This window comes from Salvia hispanica, chromosome 4, assembly GCF_023119035.1.
Source record: "Salvia hispanica cultivar TCC Black 2014 chromosome 4, UniMelb_Shisp_WGS_1.0, whole genome shotgun sequence".
Classification (NCBI taxonomy): domain Eukaryota; kingdom Viridiplantae; phylum Streptophyta; class Magnoliopsida; order Lamiales; family Lamiaceae; genus Salvia; species Salvia hispanica.
The window spans coordinates 20,165,585-20,182,168 of record NC_062968.1 but is presented as its reverse complement, the minus strand read 5'-3'; the positions used below and the strand labels follow the sequence as shown (position 1 = coordinate 20,182,168).

The following is a 16,584-nucleotide window of genomic DNA, read 5'->3' as shown; positions in this document are numbered from 1 at the left end:
GAGAATAAAGTATAAAGTGAATAAAGTAGATAGAATAAAGTAAGAGAGAGTAAAGTTGAAAAAAGTTACCATATATGGAAACGACCCAATTATGAAGAAACGGAGGGAGTACTATTTTACCTGTGCAAGGTGCCGACTGTGTCACATTAGCTGTTCCACGATCATTCAACAATGCAAAACACCTAAATTCTTTTGCTTTAAGATATACATGTTGAGCATTTAATGAACAATATTGACAAAAGAGTGAAAGACAATTACTTCTTCTCAATATGGTTTTAAGTGAGTTCAGAGTTTACCGAATACAAGCAACTGTTCGCCTTGAAAACATGTACTAGTATTTTTTTTAGTATACCAACTCTAACCGAATCAAAACTATATAAAACACGAGTGGATTAACGTTGGGAGGCAACAGACAATCAGAATGGTCAGAAAGGGAGACGACGAATGTGAGACAAGAACACAGAGGTCAGCGAGATGGCTAAGCGAGGCATCGAACAAGCAAATTGCTAGGGTTTGAGATTTCTCTCAAAGCTGGGAGGGAAACAAAAGGTGGCGAAGGGAAAATGAATAAGTAGATTCAGATAGGGGTGGGGATTAGGTCGGTTCGGTTCTAACCGAATCCTATATTTTCTTAAATCAAGAACCGAAATTGAACCCTTTGTCGGTTCGGTTATTTGAGGAACCAATCAGTTCGGTCTTCGATTCCACCGAAGGAATCGAACTCAAGTAGAATACATTCAGTAAAATAAAAAAAAATAAGTTTGCTATTGCTAGAATTCGTTCCTGGGTGGGGTTAAATAATTTAATATAACATATATACATTAGATAATTCATAATCTGCTAATTGCCTAATCTACTAAATAAGCCTACATATTGCGAAGTATTAGACATGTAATAGTAAATTTCGGACAGCAGCATGCATGAAGAGAAAAGAAGAGCATACCTTCTATCCGAGTAGCATGGAGAGGAGAGAAGAGCAACAACAGCATGGAGGTGGAGCAGTTGCAGAGAGTGTGAGAGCAGCGGCGTGGTGTGAATATTGTGAGCGGTAATTAGGTTTTTAACCTTTTTCACAATTCTAATTTTTACTTTTTTAAAACTAAAATAAATATATAAAAATTAAATATTAGAAAATAACGTTTATTCGATTCCATCCTTTCGGTTCACGGTTAGAATCGAGAACCGAGAAAACCTAAACTTGATAACCGGAATCGAACCTTGACCTTATTTTTTCGGTTCTTCCCCGGGCCTAGATTTAGATGGGGAGTAGCGCCGATTAATGAACAGGCAAATGCAATTAATTTAACTAATAAATTGTAGATTAGTAATTTTATTAGTATTAGGCGGGTCGAAAGGAATATGCAAGACAAGACAAATTTGAACACGTAAAGTTTTCTACTCCTACTTTTCTTCAAATATGAAAATGAAATGATCCTTGAGCTTAGCTTGACTATCATAATCTCTTCCTCACATATTCTTCTTACTCACAATTTCACGATCCAAAACTGAAGATGAGCTGGTGGTGGGCTGGAGCTATCGGCGCTGCAAAGGTAATTCATTATCAACCGCTCAATCTTCAAATATCTAGGCTTGGTTTCCAATTTAATTTGTATTTCCAATCCGTATCTTCCAAATTTGTGCGATTTAATTTGCGATTGAGCATCCGATTTCACGAGAACTGACGTGTAAACGGTCGAAATTAGAGAAAATTGGATGAAAACGAAGCACCGGCGAATGTCGCTCTGGTGGTGGGGGTGACCGGAATCGTGGGGAACAGCATGGCGGAGATCCTGCCGCTCTCCGACACTCCGGGCGGCCCGTGGAAGGTTTATGGTGTTGCGCGGCGCCCCCGCCCCTCCTGGAGCGAGGATCACCCGATCAACTACATCACCTGCGATGTTTCCGATCCCGACGATGTCGAAGCGAAGCTATCCTCTCTCACCGATATCACCAACATTTTCTATGTCACTTGGACTAATAGATCCACTGAGAAGGAGAATTGTGAAGCTAATGGCAAAATGCTGAGGAATGTGCTGAGTGTTGTGATCCCTAATTGCCCCAATTTGAAGCATATCTGTTTGCTTACTGGTAGGAAGCATTATCTAGGTTCATTTGAGAGGCTATGGAGTACTCAAGCTCACGATCCACCGCTTACTGAGGATTTGCCTCGATTGGATTGCCCGAATTTCTACTATACCCTAGAGGACATTCTGTTTGAGGAGGTTGGGAAGAAGGCGGGCTTGACTTGGTCTGTGCATCGGCCTGGGAATATATTTGGCTTCTCTCCGTATAGCATGATGAATTTGGTTGGGACGCTTTGCGTGTATGCGGCTATCTGCAAGCATGAGGGTGCAGTGTTGAGGTTTCCGGGTTGCAGGGCTGCTTGGGATGGGTACTCGGATTGCTCGGATGCAGACTTGATTGCGGAGCATCAGATATGGGCGGCTGTGGAGCCTTACGCGAGGAATGAGGCGTTTAATGTGAGCAATGGGGATGTTTTCAAATGGAAGCATCTCTGGAAGGCGCTGGCGGAGCAGTTTGAGGTGGAGTGTGGGGAGTTCGAGGAAGGGAAGGGTGTGAAATTGCAGGAGGTGATGGAGGATAAAGGCCCGGTTTGGGACGAAATCGTGAGGGAGAATGGGTTGTTGTCCTACAAGTTGGAGGATATTGGGAAGTGGTGGTTTGTTGATCTTATACTTGAGAATGCAGTCCCATTGGACACAATGAACAAAAGTAAGGAGCATGGATTTCTTGGATTCAGAAATTCAAAGAATTCCTTCCTTTCATGGATTGATAAGGTGAAAGCTTACAAGATTGTTCCTTAAAATGTATTCATGTCTACTCTGTGCTTTGTGAATGAGTTTGTTACCTTGGTTATTAGTTTCTTTATAGAATGAAATAGAACAATGTTGTAATAATATTGATTTCAATTGGGATGAGAAAATGATGTTGCATTGTGCAAGTTTATATAGTTTGACTAATTGACATTTTTAGGGTATTTAATTTTGTAACTACTTGTCAAAACATGATAAACTCATAAAACCATCTTCAATTATATATCATCACAAACATAAAAAATTAGAGAAGCACAATAACAAAATCAAGCATATATCATCTCACCAGAATGAGCAAAAGAGCTTTTAAATTGCCATCATCTTTCATTACAGCTGCAATTTTCCCGCCTCAAAATGGCCAGTAAATCAATCCACCTCAAGTGAAGCATTTCTATCTTAGAGAAGATAGCAGACTAGAGACAATGAACGTGTGAACCACAGTGCTCGTAAAACTCGAAATAGAATAGAATGAGAGCACACGGTTGCAATCAACTAAAGCCTACAAGTTGATCCAGAAAGCAAAACTACTCATCAAGAGTGATCATCTTGCAGAATGAGCTTCGAGGGTCATCTACGTTGCAAAGCAGAGATATCGCACGTCCTAGAGACTCGTACTAAACTTCATTTACAACAACAAAAAACTCTAATATCCTCCCAAAATGTGAAGCCAAACACACCTCATGGATTGATTGCTTCTGCCTTAAAGAAAGTGTGGATTGAGCAACCCGGCAATCTCAAGGAATCCGACACGATCCTTCCCTCCAAAGATCTTCTTGAGCTTCTCATCACAGACTATCACCTTCTTGTCCGCAGGATCCTGTAGTTAGGAGGAGTAAACATAAATTCATCTGATATTTGATGAAATGTTACAATATTTTAAATGAGATTATACAATTATGCCCAAAATCCATCAATCAAAGAGTGGAAACCAAAAAATATGTAGCATGGAGTAGTTTCAGTTCAACCAATCATTAATTCAATAAGCAATAACAAAAATACAGCATATATGGATCTTAATATGCAGCAATTGTAACTTGTAAGCTATTTTCTGGCAATTGGAAATTTGGAATAGAGCATCGATATCGACACAGATGAGCAATACCTTCAATTCACCAATAGCAATACAAAATAAACAGTTAATTGCTGCGAAACATCAAATTAACCACACATTCGTACGCTATACAAACCTAATTCGATGAAATTGGGATATGAGAAGCAAAATCGCGAGAAATTAGGGTTTCCGCACCTGAAGATTGTGTTGCTTGATATACGCCCAAATCTCCTTGAGCACCTGAGTGCGGGGGAACTCCGTCGCGCCGCCGAGGAACGCCTGCATATCCGGCGACACGCGGCGCGGCTTCATTATCCCCCGCGGCTCGCGCTTCTTCGCCTCCGCCGCCGGCTTGGCGGCGGCGGTTATGGAAATCGAGCGCAGGTTAGCTGGAGCGAGCTTGAGGGAGAGAGGAGAAGACGAGTTGCCAAACGACACCGTTTCTCGAGGCAGGAAAGTTGAGAATACACCAATAGACAGCGCCATTTTTAGGTTTTCAGCAAAAAAAAAATTGCAGACTGAAGAAGAAGATAAGACTTCAAGAGCGGCAAAAATGTTTCTTTTCTGTTTATTTTAAAAAAAAAATCATTAAAATTTTTATGGGCTTTATGATTGGGCTTGCTGTGGTGGATAGTCTCAGGCCCAAATAGTTGGAGCCCTCTGTCTAAATTATGTTTCTTATTTAATTATATTATGGTTGACCATAAAATAATTAACTCCCTGTTAATTTAAAATTTTAACCTTTTAGAAATTTTCTCACTAATATCGAACATTACTTTAAAAAAAATTTATTTGTACAGATATTTTCCGATGAAAATTACTATATGGGGATTAATTATTCTCTATGCGCTTTTCCTCACCTCATCTCACCTCATGGTGTCCTCTCAATTGTTGCCTCACACCTCCGATGCTTTGCCTTCCTTTCCTTGTCACCTAGTCGTCGCATGTACTGCTCTGAAATTTAGTAGTACTAGTTTAGTTGTCGAACATATTGTCACATGGTGTGTCCAGTCAATCACAATTGCAGAATTTTTTTTTTCATCCTTCTTTCTCTCCTTTAAAATTTGTAATTTGTGATTGACTATGATAGTATATCATATGACAATGTGTTGAGCTACTAAATTTACTCGTTTTTATTAGTAAAGATTTTATTATGTGATATCACATTCCATAAAGATTTTCTCACTTTCTCTTTTCTTACTTTCTTAAATTGTGATTGACTGTAAACTCAGTACGGCAAAATGTCCAGATTACTATAGTTTTAATTTAATCAACTTTCAGTTTTTTATCTTTCTTTTGAAAGAAATAAAAAGAAATTTGACTAAATAATGAGCCCAAACGACTAAATTTTTAGTTAAATTTTTGTAGTCCACGTTACACCACATTAAGTGGGATAAAGAAAGGCATTAATTAACAATTAAGAGTGTAATTATAGAAGAGGAGGAAGAGTGAAATGGAAATGTTGGTGGGTGTAATTAATTATTAATGATGCTGCAGAATAATAATCATTCCTACTTTTGACACATGAATTGATGGACCTTCACCAAATTCATCTTCCCTTTTAATCTACGCCACTTGCCCTTTTTTTTGCATTCTTTTTCTTTATTTCGATTTTATCTTGTAAATCAAGTAATGACATTTAATTATTCAATTAGGACCAAAATTGATGATTCGTATACCGCTCAACTCGATTCAAAATTTCCTCAGTGTCACTAAAATCATGCAGTCATGTAGTAATTAAATTGATCTAAGTATAAATTATTAAATTCGATTTCGATTTTAAATTTAAAGGTTGGATCGAATTGTTTATTCGTTTTGGATTAGTTTTGAAAGGTTTGTTTTAAACTGAAAAATAATCTGAAATATTCTTGTATATAAATACTTTATTTAAATATGGCTAACCTAATATATGTAACAATTAATTAAAATTTTGTATTCGGTTTTTTAGATTTTTTTAAAAAAATTAGTATGCTTGAAATTTTCAGTTCAAACCGGATTTAGTTATAAAAATATTAGATTTTCTTATATTACCTCTGAATAAGAAGTACTCCTATGGTGGGATGATTTATGCTTAGAATGTATCGTGTGTAAATTATGGAGTATTAAAAGCAAAATGACTGCTATTATTATATTTGAGTTAACTTCATAACTATTTTCTGAAAATAAGATTTGCATCTTTTAAATTTCTAAAAAAATGAAAAATAACATTACATAATGTACACATTATACATGCACATCAATCATTACAATTCATATATGTAATTTTTAGAAAATGACATTTTTTTCGTTTATATCATTACAAATTAAAAAATCATACGCCTTGAACTTAAATATATATAAATTGGAGTACATTTTTTCGTGCAAATTTCATATGAACATATGCACTTAAGATTTCGTTAATACTCATATAATTAACTTTATGTCAAAAAAATAATTTAAATCAAAAATATATTAAGATTGTCAACTAATTGAAAATGACATGTAATTAAAATCAAAGATTCAATTTTTTTTAGTACTAATATTTCAAATTCATTATAGTCCTTGCATCTATAATTTTATAACAATGGATCTAAACTGTTATGGATTAAGTATTTCATTCCTATCAAAATAGTAATTCCCTAATTTATTTTTATTACATAAAATTAATTATTTTAAAGATTTGTTGCATAGCATAATCCATGTAATCATGATAACAAATAACTAGAATTTGATCTTTATTTTAATATAAAATGTGATTTTTATGGATGTTGGTCATAAAATAATAAATTTTGGGCGAATTTTAATATTTCCAACGATTTTAACAGTGTTCTTAAAAATAACAAACTTTAAGATTTGTGTCGATTTTCCACGCCAAGTCTTTCGTCAAACCTGGTAGATCTACGAGACATAGTTTATCTAATTAGACACATACTACTATTCAGTGTCAAGTTAAGAATTAGGGTGTCGAAACTAAGCAATATAGATTTCACGGCTAGCCACGTGGGATCAAAATTTACCGAAATTTTTTTATTTAGGGCAGTTGGGAAAATTGTACACTTTAAAAAAAAATAATTTTTAAAACCAATTTCATAATTCTTAAATGTACCAAAAATTCATCTAAAATTTATGATTTTTAATACCAATATCCTTTTTAATCACTTCATCTTTATATAGGAGTAAATGAGTAATATAGATAGAAGGTACACAATTATTCATAGTCCCACAATTGAATTGAATTGGGTGCGATATATGTTTCATTCCCATCAATCATGCATGTTAGTTTTTCTGTCACTTCAAATTTGCACAGCTGGAAGTTGGAACAAAATTAGCTTTATTCATTAGAACAAATTAAATTAAACTTTCCATGAAAAATTACAGAAAATAGGAGTAATATTTAGTCAAAAAACCAAATTAATTGAGACGTTGAATGGAATAGATTAGAAAAAAGGTGTCGTTAATTGAGGTCACAATCATCAATTATCTTCAAAATGATTGCACAAGCTGGTAAATTGCTGTGTAAGCATTGTATTCTTTTTTCCATTGTCTTTTTTTCATAATATTTTTAATTATGATTTAAATTTCCAGGATGGATCAGGCCAATCATTACCAGACACAAAAACTTATCTGATTGAATTTCACTACTTTAAATAAAAAATTTGGCCCACAATTATGTGTGGGCTAATGTGTTCATGTCGTTCCCATGATGCATGTATTTTGAATTTTAATTTAACGTAAGATGTGAATCATTATTATTTATAACTAATATGTATAGATTTACAGTCACAATACTCTCTGCATTGAAAAGTACTAGTGTGTTAAAATTTCACCAACATGCTGGTGTAATGGAGTAGTAGTTTATCTTTACATTTTAATACTAGTATAATTGTCACGCATAAGATGTACTCCCTCCGTCCCAAGGTATTAGACCAACTTTCCTTTTTGGGATGTCCCAACATATTAGACTCATTTCCTTTTTTAGCAAAAAGCATCTATCTTATTCTATTCTCCACCTACTTTTTTCTCTCTTCTTTCCCCTACTTTTTCCATCTCTAAATACTTTACTCTCTCCACTTTAACTATTTAAATATCAATTCCTTAAATCATGTGCTCAAAAGAAGTGAGTCTAATACTCCGGGACGGAGGGAGTAGTGTTTTATAATTTTGTTGATTCTCAATGTGTTACATAAATAAAATCACCTAATTTCATTTTAGTACATCATGCATTGAAACTAACTTTTGAGGTATCCTATGATAAATTACATGAACGATTGGTGTGATGGTTCAACACCTCGTCCCTTAAGCATGAGGTCGGAGATACTTATTGAAGATATTATCAACGAGGGACCTCCCGTGACATAGTTATATGAAATAAAACGCTATTACACCATATGAATCAATTACTACTATATGCATACTAATTAGGTGTAGAGATCGATTTTCGTGAGAAATCGCTAGTTGCATAAACTCGACGACGCCCCAACAAAATAAATTTGCCACCTTTCTCTCTACTCCTCTACGGTTCCAAATCTTACGAATACATCTTTTTCAGCTCTAAAACGTTTTATAGTTTTTACACTCCTCCAATATATATACACACCCTCCTTCACTAGCCTTCTCGTCTCAAGTTCTTAACCTTCACTCACCACTGCGCACATTAGCAGGCGCATTTTCCTCCAAAATGGCTTCCAACCTGCTATTGTTCACCGCCGTGATCTGCATTGCCGCCGCCGCCGCCGTCAACGGCCAATCTCCTACAAATTCTCCTGCTCCGCCTACTCCGCCCACTCCAGCTCCACCAACTCCAACTCCTCCCACCGCAACGCCGCCTCCGACCACCACCACTCCGCCGCCGGCAGCTACGCCGCCGCCGGTGACCGCCACTCCGCCGCCGGCAGCGACTCCGCCACCGGTTTCATCGCCTCCTCCAGTAGCCACCACTCCTCCACCCGCTGCCACTCCGCCTCCTACTCCGGTGGCCTCTCCTCCTCCTACTCCGGTGGCCTCGCCTCCTCCTCCGGTGAATACTCCGCCGCCGGCGACGCCTCCGCCGGCCGTTCCTCCTCCAGCGTCGCCGCCGCCTCCGGTGCCGTCACCGCCGCCGCCGGCTGCGCCTACGCCGGCTCCGCTTGCTTCCCCGCCAGCTTCGGTTCCGGCTGCGGCTCCGTCGAAGCCGACGTCTCCGGCCCCATCGCCGCTGCTGTCGAGCCCTCCGTCTCCGCCGACCGGAGCCCCGGGCCCCAGTCTCCCCGGCCTCTCTCCAGCTCCGTCCGCCACAGATCAGGTGCGTTTTGCCTTTTTATTTTTGTTACAAATCAATCTAAGTATGTACAATCATTTACATTAAATTCAAACTTATTTTTGTGTAAATGTCAGGTTAAATTTGATTTTAGTGCAAACTTAAAAATGAATACATATATATTTTTCTTAAAAACAAAAAAATGTGATTAATTTTTAAATACTATTAAAACTAATTACCTATATTATTTTAAGTTTTAGTATATCATATAGTCTAATACATTGTTTATTAGTAAATCATTAAAATGTCTGTTGCGTAGAGATTCGAGGGAAATTATCATCTTAACATTTGAATTGATCCAATATCATAGTATTTCAAATCATATATAGCTTGAATTAGAGTAGTATTATAAGTTTTTTCAAGTATTATACGAAACAACGACGTCGGGTAAATTTACTCCTTCCATCCACAGATAATTTATCCATTTTTTTTTTCGATCTGTCTCATATAGCTTGTCCCATTTATTTTTTTACCATTTTTAGTAGTGAACCATATATTTCACTAACTTATTTCTACTCATATTTTATTATAAAATTAAAATATAAAAATAAGATTCACATTCCACTAACTTTTTCCATTCACTTTTTATTATATTTCTTAAAATTCGTGGCCGATCAAAATGAGACGAATTATTTAGAACGGAGTGAGTATATTCATGTAGGTAGTAGTATGATTTGTAAAAAAATGTTCTAAATAAATTCAAAATTCATTACTCTTCTACTGATTTAGTAAAATACCTAGTACTATACTTGACCAAACTAAATTTGACAATTTTTTTAATTTTAATTACTCTATAATTTTAACACGTAACAACATTGGTCAATACGCTCCACGCCAATGTTGTAGGGTGTCGGGATTGGGTGCACTCAAGACCACGCTAATTACAAGAACACATCTCTCGAGAATTAATGAATTTTATTAATAGTAGTATGATTTTGCCTTCAATTTCAACGTTTTTAATAAAATATTTTCACTTATTTTTTATTTCAAAAACTCTTTAACGTTAAAAAAATGCTTTAAGTCCCACTTAATCAAATATCTGATGGATTAAGTTGTTCACTTTGCTGAAATCTGCATTATTTATGACAATAATTAGAAAAAGGCCAGGAGTCCAATTACTCATCATAGTTATTTTAAAACTGAAAATAGGATGCATTTTAATGCCTAGTTTTTACTCCCTCCGTCCCAGATAATTCGTCCCAATTTTCCATTTTGATCTATTCCACATAATTTGTCACACTTCACTTTTTTACCATTTTTGATAGTGGATCTCATATTCCACTAACTCATTTCTACTCACATTTTATTATAAAATTAATATATAAAGGCAGGACCCATATTCCACTAACTTTTTCAACCCACTTTTCATTATAATTCTTAAAACCCGTGTCCGATCAAAGTGACCCGAATTATCCGGGACGGAGGGAGTATGTTTTAAATTGGTAAAAACATGGTTCGGACATACAAGAGTGAAATTATGTTTGTAGTAGCACTCTAAAAAGCAGATGATAATTATTTCCAATCATAATGAATGTTAACATAATTTGGTGGATTGATAATGAAATTGGAAATTGACATGACAGAGCGGAGCAAATCCAGTGGGTGTGGCGCAGATGGTCAGTGGCAGCGCTATTTTGGGCTGGGCTTTCATGTTTTTGGTCTGGGCTTAGATTACTCTACTTGGGCCTTTTCCCATGCTTGAATTACAGCTCACACTTATGTATTATGCTATTTTATCTATTTGTTCACATTTAGTTGTTTGTTGAGATTTTGGATGCACCTTTGATTTTATACATTGATTTGGATTCTTTCTTGTATTCACTATTCCAGTCATTTTATTATCATTTCTTCATTATCCATTATCCTTTTAATTTTCACATTTATTAATGTTTTGTAATTCCAATTAACAAATAAACATAAACTCCTCATATGGCTTTGGTTGAGTCCAATTAAATCAGAGCAAATAATGTATCTTGAATGCTGAATTAGAAAAGTGAGTAAATATACTAGAGATAGAAAATATTTGCACTATCTAATTAGTACTAATCACCTCCTTATAACATAGTAGTATTAAGGCTACATTATAGTTTTAAAAAAAATACTTGTAGAGATAAAAAAAAAATACAAAGAGAAATGATATTGTTGCAAAACACACACAATCAAATACAGTAGTTTTTTCACTATTACCTTGAACTGCTGCATATGAACTGATCAACATTTGTTGACTGCATAAAACACAAAAAAAGGGAAAAGAAAAGATTTAGGAGCCAATAATCAGAGTCTAAAAAAAGAAGAGAAATCAAGCACCCGAGTTCCATAGTCGAGCACAGAGTGCCAAAGCCAGGCGCGCTCTACTTAGTTTTGAAATTCAAACTTTTTTTCAAGATGGCTCTTTCACAAGCCTTGAATCACAACTAGAATCTATAGGTTTAGTATTTGCAACTTCAATTTGATTTTCTTTAGATGTGGAGAACATTTTAAAACATATACTGTAATCATTATTTTCATCATCCATGGTCCATTTAATTTTCATAGTTATTACTACTTGCAATCCCAATTCACAAATAAGCATACTTCTGGCAGGGCTTTGGTTGAATTTAGCTTAATTCAATTAAATAAGAGCAAATATACAAGAGATGGAAAATATTGAGCAAATATTTGCACCAAAATGGAATACTGAGACGAATTATCCGAGACTGAGGGAGTACATTTTATAGTTTAAAAAAAGTATACTCCTATCATACGGAAGGAGAAATGTTATTATTGCAGAACACATAATCAAACAGTTTGTTCACTATTACCTTGAACTGCTGCATTTGAACTGATCGCTGCATAGAACACAAAAAGGGAAAAAGAATAGATTCAGGAGCCAATAATCATAATCTAAAAAAAGAAGAGAAATCAAGCATAAGATGAAAAATGCAACACACTATTCCTCACATTTGCATTGGACTCAACACTTCAGTCTTGCTGATATGTACTCCTTTAGTATTTTGATGCCTTCCAAAATCTGTTCATTTTACAAAACACAATTTGAGCAGTTTCTTACTTGCTTACAAATTATCTCATACCTAAAGAAGAATTCAGGCACAAAATAGAGTACTTTGACTTCGACCGATAACACAAAAATTTGAATAGTAGACAACGAAAACCATAAAGCAGTTGAAACGAAATGACCTGGTCATGGCTAGATTAGTACGCCTCAATCAAATAGCTTCTGTGGCTGCATTGTTAGTATATAGCAAAGACCCTTTGCTCTTCATCAATCCACCAAACTTTGGTACCCAAGCTTCCTCTTTATCTAACACTGTGTTTAGACCAATGTAACAATTCACCAATAATCTCTGCACGAGCACCACCCATTGACAAAATGATGGAAACGGTTAGTATCACGAACAATAATTTCCCTCCATGTAATCTTCGACACGAGCTTGATAAATGCATGGCAATCGCCACATACACGGAGGTTTTTAACTATCCGGATAACACAATTTGGTTTCTTGCAATTAGGCCATATGCAAGAGCCAACTTCTCACTGTGACAGCCCAAGAACTGCTCCTTCTCCTCCTCTTCTACATCGAACAACACATATTCCGTGCTAGGCACAAAACCAACTACTCTTAGCTGCCCAGCCAGCTCAAAGAGTTTACCATATATCCCATCTGACACAGCATGGGATGTGTCTCCAACAAGGAACTCGTGCACAATACTGTCCACCTCCATCCAACTACAGCCGCGCACTTTCTGAATCCCTTGCTCTTGCATGACTGCCCTAATACTCTCTGATTCATCCCATTTCTTATTAGCCGAGTAAATATTTGATAAAAGGACGTAGTTCCCCGAGTTCCATGGCTTCAATTTGATTAAATGTTGCAATACATGCTCAGCAAATCGAGTATTCTTGTGCATCTGACATCCAGCCAACAGAGCTCCCCATACTATAGCGTTGGCATTCATTGGCATACTCAAGATCATATCATGAGCTTCGTTTAATAAACCAGCTCGAGCAAGAAGATCAACCATGCTTCCATAATGCTCAATAGTAGGATCTAAAGAGCATAAGTCACTCATTCCATTGAAGAAACGATGCCCATCATCAACAAGTCCGGCATGAGCACATCCACAAAGTAGACCAAGAAACGTGTTCCCGTCACCATTCCATCCACATTTCTGGACCAAACCAAAGCAACTAAATGCTGTTTTAGTATGGCCAGTCATAGCTAGACCAGAAATGATGGCATATTCAATCCAACCAACCCAGTACTCGCATGTGGATCATATTCACAACCCTGTTTCACAATCAAAGAATGAACGTTCATAACAAGTTTAATGTCCATATTCTTCAAGCAACATTTTAGAACAAAAGTGAATATGAAATTGTTGGCCCAATATCCTTCGCGGTACATCAAGTGAAAGTATTTAATGGCGTCGTCAAAATGATATCTTGAAACAAGCCCACGAATCATGGTGTGGTAATAATGGAAATTGGGCTGCATCTCGCTGAATAGCGTTGCGGCGTAGTCGGGGCGGTTGAAATGAAAAGCCTATTTCAGAAGCATGTTGAGAATAAATCGGTCCTGATCAAGGTTCAATCGAAAGAGACGGGCGTGCACATTCTTGAGATGGATGAAAGATTTCAAGCTTTGAAATAGAGCCGCGTTGATCTCCAGTGTCACCATGAAAGACTCAAATTTTCAGAAATTCACTCACTGTTGAAGACGCCCGATGGACCCATGTGGGGTGGGCTGACCCCAACGCCGCTCCGTGAATACCCAGCGCTGCATCAGCTCCACTGGCGGAACCACACAGGGACAAGCCGCGGGGGCTTGACCGGCACCAAACCCCGACCCCTCCTTATACTGCCCAACTCCGACCAGTCTCCGCCCCAGAGCGAGCCCTGAACTCCAACCGTAGTTTCCAAAATCCAGCGTTGCCGCCGCAACTTGTTCACTGAAATCGAAATTGAATTAGGAAGGAAAATATGTAGAATAGGGCTTCATATGTTTTGGACCATTTATATTGTTGTTGGGCTGCTATATTATTGGCATTTAGGGTTATAATAAATTAAATTAAACTAATGTTGCCCTTGGGCTTTTCAGAAATTTTCACGGTTGAAGACGGCGTGAGTAATTGTGGTAAAGCAAACCATATCCCACATCAGAGATTGAACAAGAGTTGCAAGCATATAAATGGGCTTTCCCAACTCTATTAGTATGAGGTCTTTTGGTGAGTACTCCAAGAGCAAAACTGTGTACGCGTTGCCCAAGGCGGACAAATCATACTAATGTGGAGTTCGGGTGTGCGCCACTGGCGGACAATATCATACTAATATGGAGTTCGGGCGTGCGCCACCGATACCCAACAGTGGTATCAGAGAGCCATGTGGTTGCGCTTGCAAGTTTTGCAATGTCTCTGCGTGAGCTCGACCAAGACCTGTGGTGACCTGGTGACCCGTAACATGGGATAGGCATGTGGTCTGCTCTGGTGGTCTTGGTTTCCTGGTTCAGGGGCTGGGCCTGTGTGGTTCGGGGTTCGGTGGTTGCGCTTGCAAGTTCTCCAATATCTCTGCGTGAGCTCGGCCAAGACCTGTGGTGACCTGGTGACCTGTAACATGGGGTAGGCATGTGGTCTGGTCTGGTGGTCTTGGTTTGAGGGGAATATTGTGGTAAAGCAAACCATATCTCACATCGGAGAATGAACAAGAGTTGAACATGAGTTGCAAGCATATAAATGGACTTTCCCAACTCCATTAGTATGAGGCCTTTTGGGGAGTACCCGGGCTTTGCCCAAAGCGGACAATATCATACTAATGTGGAGGTCAGGTGTGCACCATCGGGTGTGAGCCACCGATACCCAACAGTGGTATCAGAGCCCTGGTTCAGGGGCTGGGCCTGTTTGGCTCGGGGTTCGGTGGTTGTGCTTGCAAGTTCTCCAATGTCTCTGTGTGAGCTCGACCAATACCTGTGGTGACCTGGTGACCTGTAACATGGGGTAGGCATGTGGTTTGGTGGCCTGTGTGGCTTGGGGTTCGGTGGTTGCGCTTGCAAATTCTCCAATGTCTTTGTCTGAGCTCGACAAAGACCTGTGGTGACCTGGTGACCTGTAACATGGGGTGGGCATGTGGTCTGGTCTGGTGTTCTTGGTTTGAGGGGAGGATTGTGGTAAAGCAAACCATATCCCACATCGGAGAATGTACAAGAGTGTTGGGCCTGTGTGGCTCGAGGTTCGGTGGTTTAGCTTGCAAGTTCTCCAATGTCTCTGCGTGAGCTCGACCAAGACCTGTGGTGACCTGGTGACCTGTAACATGGGGTAGGCATGTGGTCTGCTCCGGTGGTCTTGGTTTGAGGGGAGGATTGTGGTAAAGCAAACCATATCCCACATCGGAGAATGAACAAGAGTTGCAAGCATATAAATGGGTTTTCCCAACTCCATTAGTATGGGGCCTTTTGGGGAGTACCTGGGCTTTGCCAAAGCGGACAATATCATACTAATGTATACTAATGTGGAGTTCAGGTGTGCGCCACTAGGGGTGGCAAATCGTGTGTGTTGTGTCGTTATCGTGTCGACACGATAACGACACGACACGATAACAACAAAAACAAACACGACTCGTTAAGAAAACTCTAAACACGAACACGAACACGACCCGCTACCCTCAGACACGAACACGACACGAACACATTAATGAAATGAACCACTTCGGGTCAACACGACACGATAATAACACATATATGACACAACACAATAACGACACTATAACAATAATAATAATATAATATATTAATATTATTTTCAATATGAAATTTTAAATTTTAAATATTTTAAAATAAATAAAAATAAAAATAATATTATAATATACTTAACATGTAACACGAACACGACACGAAATAATATTATAATATTCTTAACGTGTAACACGAACACGACACGAAATTTTCGTGTCGTTATCGTGTCGACACGATAAGGACACAAACCCAATAAGCTTTGACACATACCCATTAATTTCATGCGAGCTCGTGTCGTGTTATCATGTCGTGCCAAAAATTGTCAGCCTTATGCGCCACCGATACCCAACATTAGTAATAATGCAGATGGTGTGTTTTACATTTTGTGCTGTGCTTAGATTACTCTTATTGGGAGTTCCCCTCCACACCAACCGTCCATACTTAGGGAGTTCCACTGATTCTGTAAAATTGAATTAGGTTGGAGAAGAAAATACTTGGCTTATTAATTTTGGGCCATATATTTAATCGTTGGGCCGCTTTTACTTTCAAATTATAAAAAACTAATTATGCATTCTCTTTAGATAATTACCCCAAATTAGTTTTCACGCTTGCTAAGAATTTGATGGGTATAAAAATGTTTATAATTTATCAACTAAAATAATCTTATTTGAATCAATAGTGCAATACGTCTCATATTTT

The 16,584-nt window shown here is 37.8% G+C and overlaps 3 protein-coding genes and 1 pseudogene across 3 annotated transcripts; 2 read left to right on the top strand and 2 right to left on the bottom strand.

Annotated features, from left to right (window-relative positions):
• Positions 1-1,390: 1,390 nt before the first annotated feature.
• Positions 1,391-2,967, top strand: LOC125222356 ((S)-8-oxocitronellyl enol synthase ISY1-like). The gene is made up of 2 exons (XM_048124899.1): positions 1,391-1,550; positions 1,704-2,967. The coding sequence occupies exons 1-2, from the start codon at positions 1,512-1,514 to the stop codon at positions 2,823-2,825; spliced, it is 1,161 nt and encodes a 386-aa protein (XP_047980856.1). The 5' UTR covers positions 1,391-1,511; the 3' UTR covers positions 2,826-2,967.
• Positions 2,968-3,125: 158 nt separating this feature from the next.
• On the bottom strand, positions 3,126-4,416 carry LOC125222357 (protein TRI1-like). Its single transcript, XM_048124900.1, has 2 exons — positions 4,081-4,416; positions 3,126-3,651 (listed from the first exon to the last, which is right to left on the bottom strand). The coding sequence occupies exons 1-2, from the start codon at positions 4,369-4,371 to the stop codon at positions 3,535-3,537; spliced, it is 408 nt and encodes a 135-aa protein (XP_047980857.1). The 5' UTR covers positions 4,372-4,416; the 3' UTR covers positions 3,126-3,534.
• Positions 4,417-8,461: 4,045 nt separating this feature from the next.
• On the top strand, positions 8,462-10,977 carry LOC125218451 (classical arabinogalactan protein 9). Its single transcript, XM_048120121.1, has 2 exons — positions 8,462-9,145; positions 10,744-10,977. Exons 1-2 carry the CDS (start codon positions 8,543-8,545, stop codon positions 10,828-10,830), a joined length of 690 nt encoding a protein of 229 aa, XP_047976078.1. The 5' UTR covers positions 8,462-8,542; the 3' UTR covers positions 10,831-10,977.
• Positions 10,978-12,491: 1,514 nt separating this feature from the next.
• Positions 12,492-14,910, bottom strand: LOC125220595 (annotated as a pseudogene).
• Between the last annotated feature and the right edge of the window lie 1,674 nt (positions 14,911-16,584).

What these genes read in the sequence shown, in the direction of transcription:
- LOC125222357 (XM_048124900.1), bottom strand. Translation starts at nt 4,371, where the DNA reads ATGGCGCTGTCTATTGGTGTATTCTCAACTTTCCTGCCTCGAGAAACG. An exon ending in TCAAGCAACACAATCTTCAG is followed by an intron (nt 3,652 to 4,080) that starts GTGCGGAAACCC and finishes TCCTAACTACAG; the next exon opens with GATCCTGCGGACAAGAAGGT.
- LOC125218451 (XM_048120121.1), top strand. Translation starts at nt 8,543, where the DNA reads ATGGCTTCCAACCTGCTATTGTTCACCGCCGTGATCTGCATTGCCGCC. An exon ending in CTCCGTCCGCCACAGATCAG is followed by an intron (nt 9,146 to 10,743) that starts GTGCGTTTTGCC and finishes TTGACATGACAG; the next exon opens with AGCGGAGCAAATCCAGTGGG.
- LOC125222356 (XM_048124899.1), top strand. Translation starts at nt 1,512, where the DNA reads ATGAGCTGGTGGTGGGCTGGAGCTATCGGCGCTGCAAAG. An exon ending in GAGCTATCGGCGCTGCAAAG is followed by an intron (nt 1,551 to 1,703) that starts GTAATTCATTAT and finishes GGTCGAAATTAG; the next exon opens with AGAAAATTGGATGAAAACGA.